General features: G+C 46.3%; 1 protein-coding gene across 18 annotated transcripts in view; it reads right to left on the reverse strand.

Moving 5' to 3' along the window:
• Positions 1 to 14,507, reverse strand: part of UBR5 (ubiquitin protein ligase E3 component n-recognin 5) — a 2,064,863-nt gene that overhangs the window by 1,867,585 nt on the left and 182,771 nt on the right. For all 18 annotated transcript variants that reach the window (XM_086966085.1, XM_086966077.1, XM_086966080.1 and 15 more), the window contains exon 4: positions 1,817 to 1,893. In XM_086966085.1, coding sequence (XP_086822211.1) covers positions 1,817 to 1,893 — 77 coding nt within the window. The remainder of the gene's footprint in view (positions 1 to 1,816; positions 1,894 to 14,507) is intronic.

The raw sequence follows: 14,507 nt of genomic DNA on the forward strand, positions 1-14,507 counted from the left end.
ATAAACGGAAATATGCACTGTAATCCATTAAAGGCAAACAAGATGGCACTTTTAAGTGCATCAAACAATACTCTCCAACTGGGGAACCAATAAAGCCACAGAACATAAAAATGGTTGTACCAAATATGGCTACAGAAAAAATGTGTTTCTAGATCACAAAGCGGAAGGAGGCCTACCAAGAGTAATGGTCCCCATATGTAACCTTTTTGTCTACTGAGAGCACAGTACTGACTTGACCTAAATATTTGAAGGTACTGTGCTTGGGGTTGAAAACAACCAATAACTAAAACATAAGCCCATTCTGACTTAATGCCAAGATGATAGAGTATCCAATGTCTGAAATCTAAGTTTGATAAAGACAGAGAATACGTATTGGATGAGTGACAATATTGGAAGGTGGAGAGTGTGTGTGTGTGTGTGTGTTGGGGAGAAGTGCGTAGGAGAGTTTGGGAGGAGGAATTGCTGTATCTATGCTTCCTGCAGGCCTCCAATTGTACGCAGAGGCAAGTAATAAAACAGAATTGACACAAAGAATTGGTAGCAGTAGGTAATTCTAGTCCTATTTGTTAAACAAAGTACCCCAGATAATTTCCCCGAGCAAAAACAGGCACCAAGTCCTCTATTAACTCTGTTCTCCTCAGAACCCAACCAAAAACTCATTGAGAAGCCTACTTTGAAATTAAATTAAAAAAAATATAAACCAGTTCACTGAGAGAATGCACAGTGCCATAAGCATAATAAGCTATCACCCTTTTGCTGACAAAGAAACTTGGACACAGAGGGCACTAAAACTGAAGTCTAGCATAGCTACCGGTGCAACTCAAAATATTGGACTAAATGGTAGCAAGCAATTGCAGGTTCAAATTGACACTCCATGAAACCTAGAAAATATGGCTTTCAACCAGACCACGACCTGGATTAAATAAAGTGATAACTTTTAGTGATCTGAACCATTTGATACCATGGACCAGGATGTACTCCATGACCGGCTTTATTCAGCGGCAAGAAGTCTGGTCACTTTTCTGGTTTATATCATGCAACAAAGATTAGATTTTTAAGTATCTACAAATGTGATACTTTGAGTTTGACATTTTCCTAGCTTGGGTATAGAGTCCCAGAAGGTTCTCCTCTGTCAAAAATATATCTATCGATATCTATGTGAATCTCTATGTATATATACATATAATTTCTAAACTGAGTGGAGAAGACAAGATGTTTAACCTTACACTCTTTCATTGATGAAAAAAGTTATCGTAGAATGATAGGTCATTATTTTGATATGTTAATCAAAAGTTTCAAACGTCAAATATTTGACAATTAACGTTTTACAAAGTCATGATCTTAACACTATGTAGGTCACTAGGAGATGCACGGAAAAATCATTTTCTGGTTACACAATTGCAGTGTTCTCAGCCAACAATTTGGTGAAACCTCCACATTTTCATGGCAGTCTTACCAATATTATTTTTGCTCAGGGAATTCACGTTCCATGTGCATAAATGACATTCCTCCTGTAGTATTCTTCAATATCTGATCAGGTTTCAGATATTGAATCTAAACTGGGTCTAGCTGGTACTAAACTGGAATGGTGTGGTGAACAAAATAACAATGGATTAAACTCAGATCTGTGACTGGGGGTGAGTTTTTGACAATGTTTAACATTCTGTCCATTATTGTTGTGTTCACGATTCAACTTGGATCAGGATTTGTACCAAATTGTCTTAAAAGCTCACCAATTTGGATCATTTTATCACACAGCATTACAGGTACTATGATAGTCAGCCCCAAAAATTCTAACATATAGTGCATATCTTACCCGTCATTATTATCTGTTTTGCCCAATTCCAATCTGTCAGGCTGAACTGAAAAGCTTATTCGGCAGATCCGTCCATCCTACAATAAAAACAAGTTATCATATTGTTATAACAGTGTGAAATAAACATTTCATTAATTCATAGGTACCGACATGGATTACTGATAGACAACGCAAATAGAAGCACCAAACAAAAAATAAGGAATACAGTTATAGTATGGGCTGTGCTTGTTAATAACAGTATCTATACATGCATATGTATATACACGCACATGTTGTGCTTAGATTTAGTGTTCTGATTGGATGATCTGTCTAGGGTTCTGATTGGTCCCTGGGTTTTAGTGATTCAATTGGACGTATGGCTTAGGGTTAGAGTTCCGGTTGAGAAATAGGTTTAGGGTTTTTGATTCATTCCTGCTGCTCGGGGTTTCTACTGGACATAGGGCTTAGGGTTTCGTTTTTGATTGGCTGCTAGAAGTAGGGCTGTGTTCGGATTGTGAAGTCGAGGGTTCCCATTGGCTAAAGGGGTAATCTGACAACTAGGGCTATTTTAAGTCAAGGTTCAAGGCGTCATAGCCCGGGAGTAGTGGCTAAGGGTGGAGAGGACAAGAGCAGTTGCCTGTTTGGCCATTGTCAGCCCTAGGGCCAGAGATGCTGCTCTTTTTTCCATTCATCATCGCCCACTCATCCCATCCATAGCCACAAACTTATTTACACACTCACAGAAAAATGCACTCTACACATTTACTACAAACAAACCCTACACACATTACAAAGTCTCAACAACCACTACACACCCCCATAAAGCATACCCATACACCCTTCTACGCCAACTACCACACAATGGCACCCTAACTCACAAATCACCATTCTATCCATACCACTAATCAATCCACTCATCGCCAAGACAACCCAAATCAACACCATGCGTAACTATATTCATTCCAGGCACACATTCCCTGTTCATACAAAGCACCAGCTCTACCCTCAAACTACTAACAGACCCCTTTCTGTCACCACCGAACATATACTTAACATTCCATCTTTTCATCCATCACCACCCTCCTTTTTTTTTACAAAAAAAAAAAACAACCGCACAAACCTACCACTCCACTTTACCAAACACATTACCTCTTCCACCAAACAAAAAAATTAAAATAAATAAATCTTTCATAAACACTCCTAACGTGTCCAGCTCCTTTCCCACGCCACATACACTTTCCCAAAACACATCACCACCCCCTTTACATTGCAGCTTCCACTCACCAACAATAGTTTACATACAAAGACCTCTCAGAAAACTTATCAGCTCCTCTCACTACCCCTCAAAAACTAAACATAACACACATAAAAGCACAACAAAATCTCAGACACACAACACCTCATAATACTTTCCGTCACAAAACAGAAACATAGACCCATCGCGCCCAGCTAATTACACAAACAATACACACCCTAAACCAACTCTACTGCCAAGCCTTCTCTCTACCCCCACACCTAAGATCTACAGCAACACAGCAACGCTTTTCTGCACCTCATCCATTGGACAATTTAGAAACTTCCCACATGCTGCACCTCCATCCCCAACACATACACCCTAAAAAGACGTAAAGAAAATAAACATGCCACTCCACAACTTTGCATCTCCTTTTCTACTGCACAAGGCTACTTTACAAAAACACAGCTCACCAACTCGCTCTCAAACACCACCTCCACCACCTACAAGAGCAGACCCATCAAAATGTCTGGACAAGGAATACGATACAGAACTACATTATTGCTATCTTCATACAGCTAATACCAGCACGAAGGTCACACCCGCTACACTGCTCCCTCTTCTATAAATCAGCCACACCATCACCAAAACACATTCTCTAAACGGTCTAATAAAGGATTGAGCAGTATAAAAAAAACAAGCATCCCATCTACGACATTCTCACTGACACAAAACCGGACATATTCTTAATTTTATTTTTTTTAAACACATTTTTTATTGCAATTAGAACACAGTAAGACATTTCACACGGATCATAGAAGAAGCATGAGCATCAGCCTACCCACAGACTATTACACAGTTAATGTCTATGGGCATCAGTGAAATTTGCATACATATCTCTTGTGCTCTGGGCCAATAAAATGCCAGAGCAACCAATGGTAAATGGTCGAAATAAAACCCCTGGAAGCCCTCTCCCCCCCCCCCCCCCCGCCCCTCCAACACCTATGTACTATTCCAATTATGGTCTCTCTCCGCCTTCCCTCCTCACCCCTCCCCCCCAGGCGTGTCGTGATGCAGCCCCCATTGGGCTAGAAAGGGGTTGACTTCTTTACTCCTATCTCGCTACTGGATCCGTGGATATTATGTGGTATGAGGCGTCTCACTGGCCAGTGTGAGGCTTCGGTGTGCAATCAATTCGTGCTAGGCGACTTACTTTCATCTTGACCTTCTATGGTGGGTGCGTCCCAGGGCTAATGTGCAGGGGACCCTCCATTACCTCCTCGTCCTGTCTCCCCGTCCCATTCCTTATCAGTGAGCAGCTAGTCTGCTCCACAGAAACCAACTACCTAGCTGAGCTTTTTCGCACCTCCCCCAATATGGCGTCACTCTCAGGCGACCATAAAGGGGGAAGTGCATCATCTTAACATCCAGAGAATACCAAAGAAAACCCAGAACGAAAACAGACAATCACCCAATTAAACCCAAGACAGGGAGTGAGGGAAGGGATCAGGAATGGGACGGGGAGACAAGGACTCGGAGTAATGGATATTAACGGTGAGTAACCGGGCATTCTCCTCTGCGGGGAGTGTGAATTCCATGACCAATCTCTCCCAGGTTCTTGCCCTCTCTATTGCCTGTTCATTTCATGTTCTATGCGCCATTTGTATTCTGACCTCCCCCTCACATCGGGCCCACTTACTAAATTCCTGCTTCCATTTATCTACATTGGGGCCTTTGTTCGCCTTCCACTGAGAGGTTATGGTTCTTTTAGCTAAGAGGAATCCCAGATCAATAAATGTACTAGTGATTTTGTTTTTTGAGGTGTGGGGAAACCAACGGAGGATGCAGTGCACCAAAGTGGGTTGTATGTCCCTCTCAGTAACATCCCTCAGCAATGCAGACACCCCTTGCCAAAAGGAAATCGAGCGCCGGACACGCCCACACCATATGTTTAAAATCGGCATCCCCCTGTGCACATCTTGGACAGGCCGCAGACTGGGCTGGAAAGTATTTATGTAAATAGACTGGTGTTAGATATGCCCTATGTAGGATGTGAAAATGCACCAGCTGGAACTGCGCATTACGGGTACTCTTCCAGGCTCTCTCCACTATCCCATCCCATGCCGGATCTGGTATATCCATTCCTATGTCCGCTTCACAATTCGCCTTCAATTTTACCATTGGTGTTAGAGCTTCGTGGGTCATGCGCCTATACAAACATGAGACCGCCTTGATTGTGCCTGCAGCAACCACGACGTATTGTCAACCCATAGAGGTAGGCGGTTCTGTCAAGCCAGATTTCCAGTGTTTACGAATCGCTGTCGTGAGCGCGGCATGAACCAGGAAGTCCCCCCGGGCAGTTCAAAACGGTCCCCGACTACATCAAATGGCAGCAGATTGACGTCCTCGTATAGGTCTCCTATGGTCGCTAAGCCCTGTTGCTCCCAGTCCTCCAGTCTCCGCCAGTTTCCTCCGAGTGGCAGTGCCCTGCACAGTTTTAATGGGATATCGGGCGCATAAGGGATCGCTATACCCCCTCTTCGTAGATATCTGTGCCAACATTTACGCGCGATGGCAAACTCCTTAGTGAGCTGCATATCTCCGAGCGGGAGGCGCAGCACTATACGAGACAGCACCAGCAAGGGGCCCGTCGGTTCTCTCGCCTCTCCCTCATCCCTAGTGGCCCTCGCCACCCATTGTGTGAGCCATTGAAGTTGGGCAGCTAGGTAGTACGTCTCAGTCTGGGACCGCTAGTCCCCCCTCTGCTCGGGGTCTCATGAGCGTCCCGAGCGCCACCCTGCGCCTGCCGGAATCCCACAGAAAGGAACTAATCAGCCTCCGAAAGTAGCTCGCCAAAATCCAGATCGGTAGAGTCCCAAAGAAGTAGAGGAAGCGCGGCAGGGTCACCATTTTGAGTAGTGCCAAACGTCCTGCTACAGATAAAGGGAGGGTGCTCCAGAATTCAAAGTCAGCTTTGGCACCCCTAATCGCCTTCCCCACATTTCCGTCCAGGAGATCTCCCTGTTCGTGGTAAATCACCGAACCCAAGTAGGGAAGACTTCTTTCTTCCCAGGACACCCCTTCTACCGACCGCGGGCAGTCTCTACCTCCGCGTGTCAGAAATAGGCACGACTTTGTCCAGTTGACTTTCAACCCTACTACCACACTTAGGGGTCTCAGCAGAGATTTTGCTCCTCGCAGGGCTTCCCCCGTATCTGCCAAAAACATGAATAGGTCGTCCGCATAAAGTGCGATATGGTGGACCTGCCCATATACGTCCATTCCCTGGTATGCTTGCCCAAAGCGAGCATGCGCCGCGAAAGGTTCCGCCGCCATAGCGAACAACAACGGGGAAAGGGGACAACCCTGTTGTGTGCCCCTTCCCACTTTACATGCCTCGGAGATCACCCCTCCGGTTCGCACCCTGGCCGTGGCATCTTTGTACAATAAAGCCGTCCAGCTCACAAAATCTGGCCCCAACCCCATCAGACTCATGACAGGTAATCCCATTCTAAACTATCGAAAGCTTTGTCGATGTCTACAGCACACACCGCTGCGGTATCCACCTCATAAGCATCAGCCTCCAGAACATGTAGCAGCCGTCGTATATTTAGCGCTGTGTTGCGGGCGGGGATGAACCAGGACTGATCGGCATGGATCAGCGTGGACATGTGGGGCAGCAGCCGAGTCGCTAAGATTTTGCTCAGAATTTTGTAATCCAGGTTTAGCATGGATAGAGGGCGATACGCCGTTCTATCCCAGGGTTGTTTGCCCGGTTTCAATAACGGGATAATGATTGCATCCCTGGTGGATTCCGGCAACCCACCCAACTGTTTGGCCTCATTGTAGAGCCACGCCAGCCGAGGCGCAAGGAGATAGATATAAGTGAGATAGAATTCCACCGGAAAACCGTCGGATCCCGGCTTTTTTTCCGTGCCATACTTTTAATTGCTACTCGCACTTTCCTCACCTCGATGTTTCTTCCCAGCTGCTTCGCATCCTCATCCCTCAATTCCGGCAAATCCAGACCCCTCGTAAAATTCTGTAATTCTTCCTCTGATGGAAGCACCCTACTACAGTAAAGCTCTGTATAGTAATCGAAAAACAGATCATTTATCCTTTGCTGGTGAAAGCGTGCCGCACCTGCCTGGTCCCTTAATTCAAGTATAACAGAGCTGCGCCAAGCTGGATTAGCCAACCAGGCCAAAAGGGCTCCCGATTTATCCCGCTTTGAGTACGCCTGAGTGAGATAGGCTTTGTAGTCAAAGCACCGTAGGCGCTCTACAGTTGCTGTAACTGCTTCCCTAGCTACCAATAATCATCTAGCTTATCTGGTCGTTCGGGGCGCTCTATTTCCAGGGCACGCAATCGCTCATCATCCCATTTGATGTCTTGCAGTAATGTCGTTTAGGTCCCGGACGCCGCCAAAATACATCTCCCTCGCACCACTGATTTATAGGCGTCCCATTCAATGAGCACCGATTCCGTAGTCCCTGCATTAAGTTGAAAATAGTCTTCAATGGCCGTGGCTATAGTGGTTCGGAATACTTGGTTCTCAAGTGTTTCTGGGCGCAGTCTCCAGGTAGGGATTCTGGGGCGCGGCCGTGACCACTGTAACTGTGCCATCAGTGGGTTATGGTCAGAAATAGTACGAGTGAGATATTCACTATTGCTAATTTCCCCATGTACCTCAGGGGAGCATAGAAATGCATACAAGCGAACATGTAATTCGTGGATGGCGGAGAAAAAGGAGTAATCCCTATGCAATGGGTGCTGAACCCTCCAAGTGTCAATCAGCCCCCAAGTCTGCTGCCAGGTAGAGCGCGCCACTGCCAGTTTACCCGCTGGTGCATTCGGTAAGGGTGGGTGTGAGCAGTCTAAATCAATGTCTGTGACACAATTAAAATCACTCCGAAATAGTAGAGGTCCTACGAAGACTGATGCTAATTTGTGGGACAGTAATGAGAAGGTCCACATTAGGCGCATATAAACATCCCAGAGTTATATCTCGACCATCCAGCTTCCCCTGGAGCACCACGTATCTGCCTTCTGGGTCAATCAATTGTGAGGCGCACTGAAAGGGAACCCCAGCTCTTACCCAAATTAAGACCCACCTCGCATATGCCGAGTATGTAGTGTAGTAGACTTGTCCCCTCCAGCGGCGTTGGAGCACCTTCCCTTCTTTTGCAGTGAGGTGGGTCTCCTGGAGAAAGGCAATTTGTATCCCTCTACGTGTCACCTATGCATAGTATTCATCCCCTTTACATTCCATGTGAGACATGTGTAACCTAATGCGGGTCCCATTGCTGACTTTGTTCTACATCATTTTCCATCCCAGCACCCACCCACACACGCCCAGGTCCCCTGAACCCAACCCCACAAATAGAACAATTCAAACATCCCCAACTCCCCAGGACAGGCATCCAACGAGGCATCCCCATCCAAACAAAGAAAAGACACAAAGTCCAATCAGTTCAGGCTGCCTGGAACTCCGATTCAAGAATCCCAGAGGTCCCCCCAGCCCCCTCCCCACTCCTGTGTGAACATTTCCCTACCCTGGTCCCCCCCCATCAATTCAACTGCGCTCTATATCAGCCCAGCCTCCCACCAGGCACCAAATCTCAAGGCCCAGCAGCCCACCCTAATACCTTACAAAGTCAGGCTGTTCATGCAACTGTTCAGTCAACCAAACACCCCATCCGCTGTTTGTGGAGTGACGCCTGGTAATTCCGTCTCCGAGAGCCCGTGGGCGCTGCTGGAACTGGGGCTCTGTTCTCCATTCCCTGTATGCTCAGACGTGTTGCTGGCTGGGCTGAGAGCTCCCTGGCTGATGGCCGCCACTACCAATATTATCTTGTCACGTTCTTGTCGCCAATCTGCGGGGGAACTTGGGCGTTGCTTTGGCATTGTGGTAGGGGAAAGGTGTTGAGGCGAGGTCGCAGCTGGTGAACACCACGGGCTTCCAGCCAATCACAAGTGGCTTGAGGCGCAAGAAAAAAGTGCGTATTCCCATCATCAGTGACCCACAACCAAGCCGGGAATAGCATTGGGTAAGGAAGGTGCAAAGCCCTCAATTTCCGCTTCACCGCCAAAAAGGAAGCTCTTTGTCGCTGCACGACCCTGGTGTAATCCGGGAAAGTAATTATTTTACTGTTGCCAATTCACAGATTCTGCAACTCCCTGGTTTTCTGGAGGATGTAGTCGCGGTCTCGGTAGTGTAAGAGTCTCACCACCATCGGGCGCGGCTGGGTCCCTGGTTTAAGAGGTCCCGTCGGAACCCTATGCGCTCGCTCTAGCGCATAGAAGGGAGAGAGACCCTCAGGCGCCACCTCCGCTTTTAACCATGTCTCCAGGAACTGCAGGGCATCAGATCCTTCCTCCCGCTACGGAACTCGCACTATGAGGAGATTATTACGCCTGGTGCGCCCTTCGTTGTCCTCTGCTCGCACTTCCAGGAACCGGACCCTCTGCCCCACCTCATTGAGCTGCGTTCGCAAGGTATCAACCGTGTCCAGAATGTCTTTCATGGTCAGCTCATAAGACGCCACTCGTTCCCCGAGATTCCGGTGGTCATCTTTCAGGAGGGAGAGGTCAGAGCCGATTGAGTCCATCCATTTTTCCAAGGCCTCCCTCAAGGCCATGATGGCCTGCATGATGTCGCCCAAGGAAGGGTCCCGTGGCTGCGTGGAAGCTCTATTCCCCGGCGCCAATTCTTCGTCCTCCATGGCGTGACCCGGGTCATCTAGTCGCAAGGCTTCAAAACCTTTCTTCTTGGACACCCTGCACATCGTGGGTGGCTCAGTGAATGTCCAGCCTTTCAGTACCTGCCCACTCGCTGCATTACTGGGCCTCTGTGTCAATGGTCAATGTAATAGAATCACCCATTCAGAGGCTCTCGTGTAGTAGCCAGCCCATGCAGCGTCGTAGCCCCCTTCTTACAATCAGTCTCCTATGCCTAATGACCCGTGGGATCCGTATTCCGCTCCTCCTTGCCGCGCACTTGAGCCCTACCACTACCCCTCAGGGAGCCCAGACGGGGGGCCACGCGCTGATCAGGAGGCTCAGCTGCTCGGGAACCCAGCTCTCACCAGCAAGGCAGGTAGCCTCCTTCGCTAAGCACCTTTAATCGCCTCTCTCTTCCTCAGCATCAGGGGGGGTCTTTGTGGGCCCTCAATGGGCCAGCGCCCGTGTTCTCCTCGCTCCGAATCGCTTTCACGTGCTCAATCAGGACCCCTTGGCAAGCTTGCAGTCAGTAGTGATCCGCCAGCGTCAGAAGCAGTCTTCCTCTCTCCTTAGCAGGCCATGCACCCCTGTCGCCGTAGAACCGCAGAGCTATCACCCCTTCAGGCAATCGCGCTGTCCCCTAAGCACTGAATCAATGTGCCTCGAGGTACAGCAGGGGCGCCGCCATCTTAAGGTCAGGCACTCCTCTGCCTGTTCGCTCGTGGGGGCTTCCCTGCCAATACCGTCAGCCCCCCACTCTGCTGATTTGTGTGGGCAAGTGTCCTGTGCCTACTGCTCGTGGCACCGGTCCATGGAAGGCGTTCCTGCGTCCAGGGGGAACCTCGGTCAGGCGCTCCTCTCGCGCGCTCCGGCCGCCATTTTGTGCAGGCGAGGTTCAGGCTGCACCGTGCTCGGCGAGAAGTGTCCTCATGCCGCAAGGGGGTCCCGAAACGGTGCTTCTCCTCTGCCATTTAGGGCACGATGCTTTTAGGAACCCGTTTTGAGGTCAGAGAACCGGCATCGAGGTCAGGATATTTGCGTGAGTAGGGCGGCTGCGGAGGAGCTCCGAGGACCGCTGCCGCCTACATCGGCCTCCAAGCCACACCCCTCACCGGACATACTCTTTATAACTGAATCATGATTGGGAGATAGCATGGCACCAGTGTCGCATGATTTAATTCCTCTAGGCTATCAAACTATCACACAAAATGGCATAAGCAAAAGAGGTGGCTTAGTTGTTGTGCTCAAGCATACATTTAAATATCACTAAAGCGGACATCTCCATACAAGGTTGTGAGGCCCTCTTCCCTAGTTGCAACCCTACACCATCTTCCTCCTGTAACTTTCTTCTCCTTTACAGACCTCCACCTAGCAATACAACATTCTGAGGCACACTTCTAGACACAGTTTCAAACCGGATAACACTACACTCCAACCTATGCATTCTTGATTACCTAAACATTTGGTTTCACAAACAAAATATGCCCCATCCAAAAACAATCAACGGCCTAGATGCACTTAACGTCTACAAACCAACATCCACAAACCAACACACATCACATCCTAGATGTCATTTTTGCAAATCCAGACATAGTCACCTTTCAATTTCCTCAATCATTGTCAGAACACCATCTGTTTGCTTTCCAACATAATAATACAACACAAAGCAGCACATCTAATACAACTACATGCATCCACCTATCGCCCGTTGAACAAACTCAATTTTGAACACTTAGAAATGCAACGAACATCCAATACAGATCTAGACACAAATTCAGTTCAAGAACTATGAGTGTCTACAGAAAGCTTGATAACCTAATAACACCGAGAACACTACAAAACAACACAAGCACATTGGAGATATAAAGAGCTAAAAGATTTAATAGCAAATAAGAAAGTTGCAGTGGGCATGGCTCAAAACAAACAAACCAGAAACTTCACCTACAGAAACTTTACAAATTAATTATACAAGTAAGCAATTAAAAAATAGCTAGGAAAATATACCATTCACACTGAATTCAAAATGTTAAATGTGCTAACAAAGAATTCTATAAAATTTTCTGAATTTCATAAACCACATTGCCTAGATGGAGCTCATCCCATTACTCAAGATTTCACAGACTGAGTAATCATTACGCAACCAAAGCAGACACGTTGGACTCCTATTTAAAACAAAGAAGCTAACCCAGCCTCTGCATTCCTTCTAACAAATATCACACAATAAATTTATGGACCTGGTCAAAGCAAGCAGGCCTGCCGGCATCCTTTCTGATCCGTGTCCACCCCAGACCTCCAAGACATTTTTTCTAACTACCTCTGCTGCCACACAAGTGAGAAGAATCATCAACAATTCCTTAACCACAGGAATATTTTCAAAATACCCCCCAAATGATTTTTTTTTAAGTCATTCATACATCCATTACTAAAGAAAACGAACCTAGACCCGCTTAACCCAGACAACTACAGACCAATTACAAACGCACCTCTCCTGGACAAACTGATAGAAAGAGCAGCATTCGCCCCGGTTGTCACAATTCATAGAAGATAATTCCATACTTTCAGAGTTTCAAACGGTATTCTGTCCAGGAAGAAGCACAGAATCTGCCCTCATTGCCATCTGGGAAGACTTGAAGAACACAGTTGACCGGAACAGGGTTGTTGCACTACTTTGCTTCGACCGGTCAGCCGCCTTTGACACAGTTGAACAGGACAGTAACACAAAAAGACACTATGAAGCTGGCATATAGGGGACTGCTCTCGAATGTCCTCCATACCCCACTCCCTTGCTCATCCAAACTGTACTTCACAATAGCAGAGGTCCCTCAAGGTTTTATCTTCTCACCCATGTTTTCGAACATCTACATGAAGTAATTACCAGCACCAATCGATCCATTTTACCTCAAATGCTATAACTAGGTAGATGACACAAATACTCCTACTAGAAAGCCCGAAAGACAGTGGAAACTCACAACTTTTCAGTTGCCTCAGAAAAATTGATCATTGAAAGACATGAAGCCATTTTAAATTAAATGCTTACAAAACGGAAACACTCATGTGAAGATTGGAAAAATGATGACCCACTCGCCGCCTGGCACTCATGATCTGGGAACATCGCCTAAAGTATCTAAGGAAGTAAGAAACCTCTGAATTACCATGGACTCCAAGTTATCAATGAATGCAAAGTGGACAAACTAGCAAGATCCAGCTTTGTTACTATAAAAACTCTGCAACACATTTTCCCCCACCGGGGATTTCCACACAAGGTCCAAGTAACTATTTCTCTTGTTCTGTCAAAACTCCATTACGCCAATAGCCTCAACCACAGATCATGTGCAAGAACTATGAAAAAACTACAACAGATTCAGAACTTTGCTGCCAGACTACTCATATATAAAGCCACATGCCCACATTTCCCCTGCCTTGAAGGCCCTTTATTGGTTACCGGATGCCAGAAAATCCACATTCAAGCGGCTTTCACATCACCCATAAAGCGATACATCAAACAGGGCCGCTCTTCATCAGGAATAAAATCACCAAGTACATCCAACAAAGGAACCTCCGCTCTAGATTGGCACCTTGTCTCAAAATCCCACCATACAAGAAAAAAAAAAAAACATAGGTAGCACAACCTGTTCAAACAGCCAAACTATGGAACTCTCTACCCCCAAACAGAAGATCCATGGATAACTACCTTATCTTAGGAAGACTACTCAAGAGTTGGCTTGTACCAACATAACCACAATACCCAGACATAAATATACACCATATCCCTGTGTATAGAAGCATTTATTTGGATTATATATGTGTACCTAGATAGGTGTATTCCTTTGTATAAATGTGTGCAATATTCTGGTTTATAAATATATAATTAGTTCTGCCTAACAAATGTACAACATATTAAGGTTATATTGTTCTATTTTCAACATCTATATAGGTCACTGCATAAATAGGCAAATGTTTTCTCAAAACTATATATCGCCCCCACGTTTGAAAACCCCAACCCGGAGATGATCAGCGAGTGGACTGCTAACAACTTACAAGCGTCAATATGCAGAGATTGACCGCAATAATATTCTTAAAGAAATCGATAAAGTAAGTGCATCATTGGATGAGTGTGAACAAAAGGACTGTGTTTCCAAAGGAGATGAGGACATTGAAGTAAAGAAACATGAAGACACTATAAAGACACGTGGTCTTCAAATTTGCCCGTGACAGGGATGATTACGCTACAGGCAGTGTTCACATTCCCTCGCAAATTTGACACTGCTAAAAGACTAGGATTGACCAACAAGTTGCAAATAGGGTAACCATCAAAGTCAGGCAGCAATAGGAGTACTAATGATTATTTGGACGCAAACTCATTGACATCCAGCAGTGATTGGGATGACAACAGGCCATTGACCTCCATTGCACAGTCTAGAGTGGAAACCAGATACACTGCAGCAGAATAGAATTTTTTTACCCTGGACAGGCGGAAAACACTACAGCCGCGGAACCCTCAAAACAAACAAGAGGTAATAGGAGCAAATGCAGGAGGGAGAGGCGCTGGCACCACAAGCGGCAATTCCAACAGTGGAACAACATCAAGGAAGTGGAGGCGCTAATGAACCATGAGGACAATACCATAATAAACCTCACAGATACAGTGATAACCAAAGCATAGGAACAATTTTTAGCATTTGGCTTGAGATTTTGCCGGAGACCAATTTTTCAAACAAACAATCTAGGATAGACATATACAAGACATATACAAGT

This window comes from Lissotriton vulgaris, chromosome 4_1 (genome assembly GCF_964263255.1).
Source record: "Lissotriton vulgaris chromosome 4_1, aLisVul1.2, whole genome shotgun sequence".
Classification (NCBI taxonomy): domain Eukaryota; kingdom Metazoa; phylum Chordata; class Amphibia; order Caudata; family Salamandridae; genus Lissotriton; species Lissotriton vulgaris.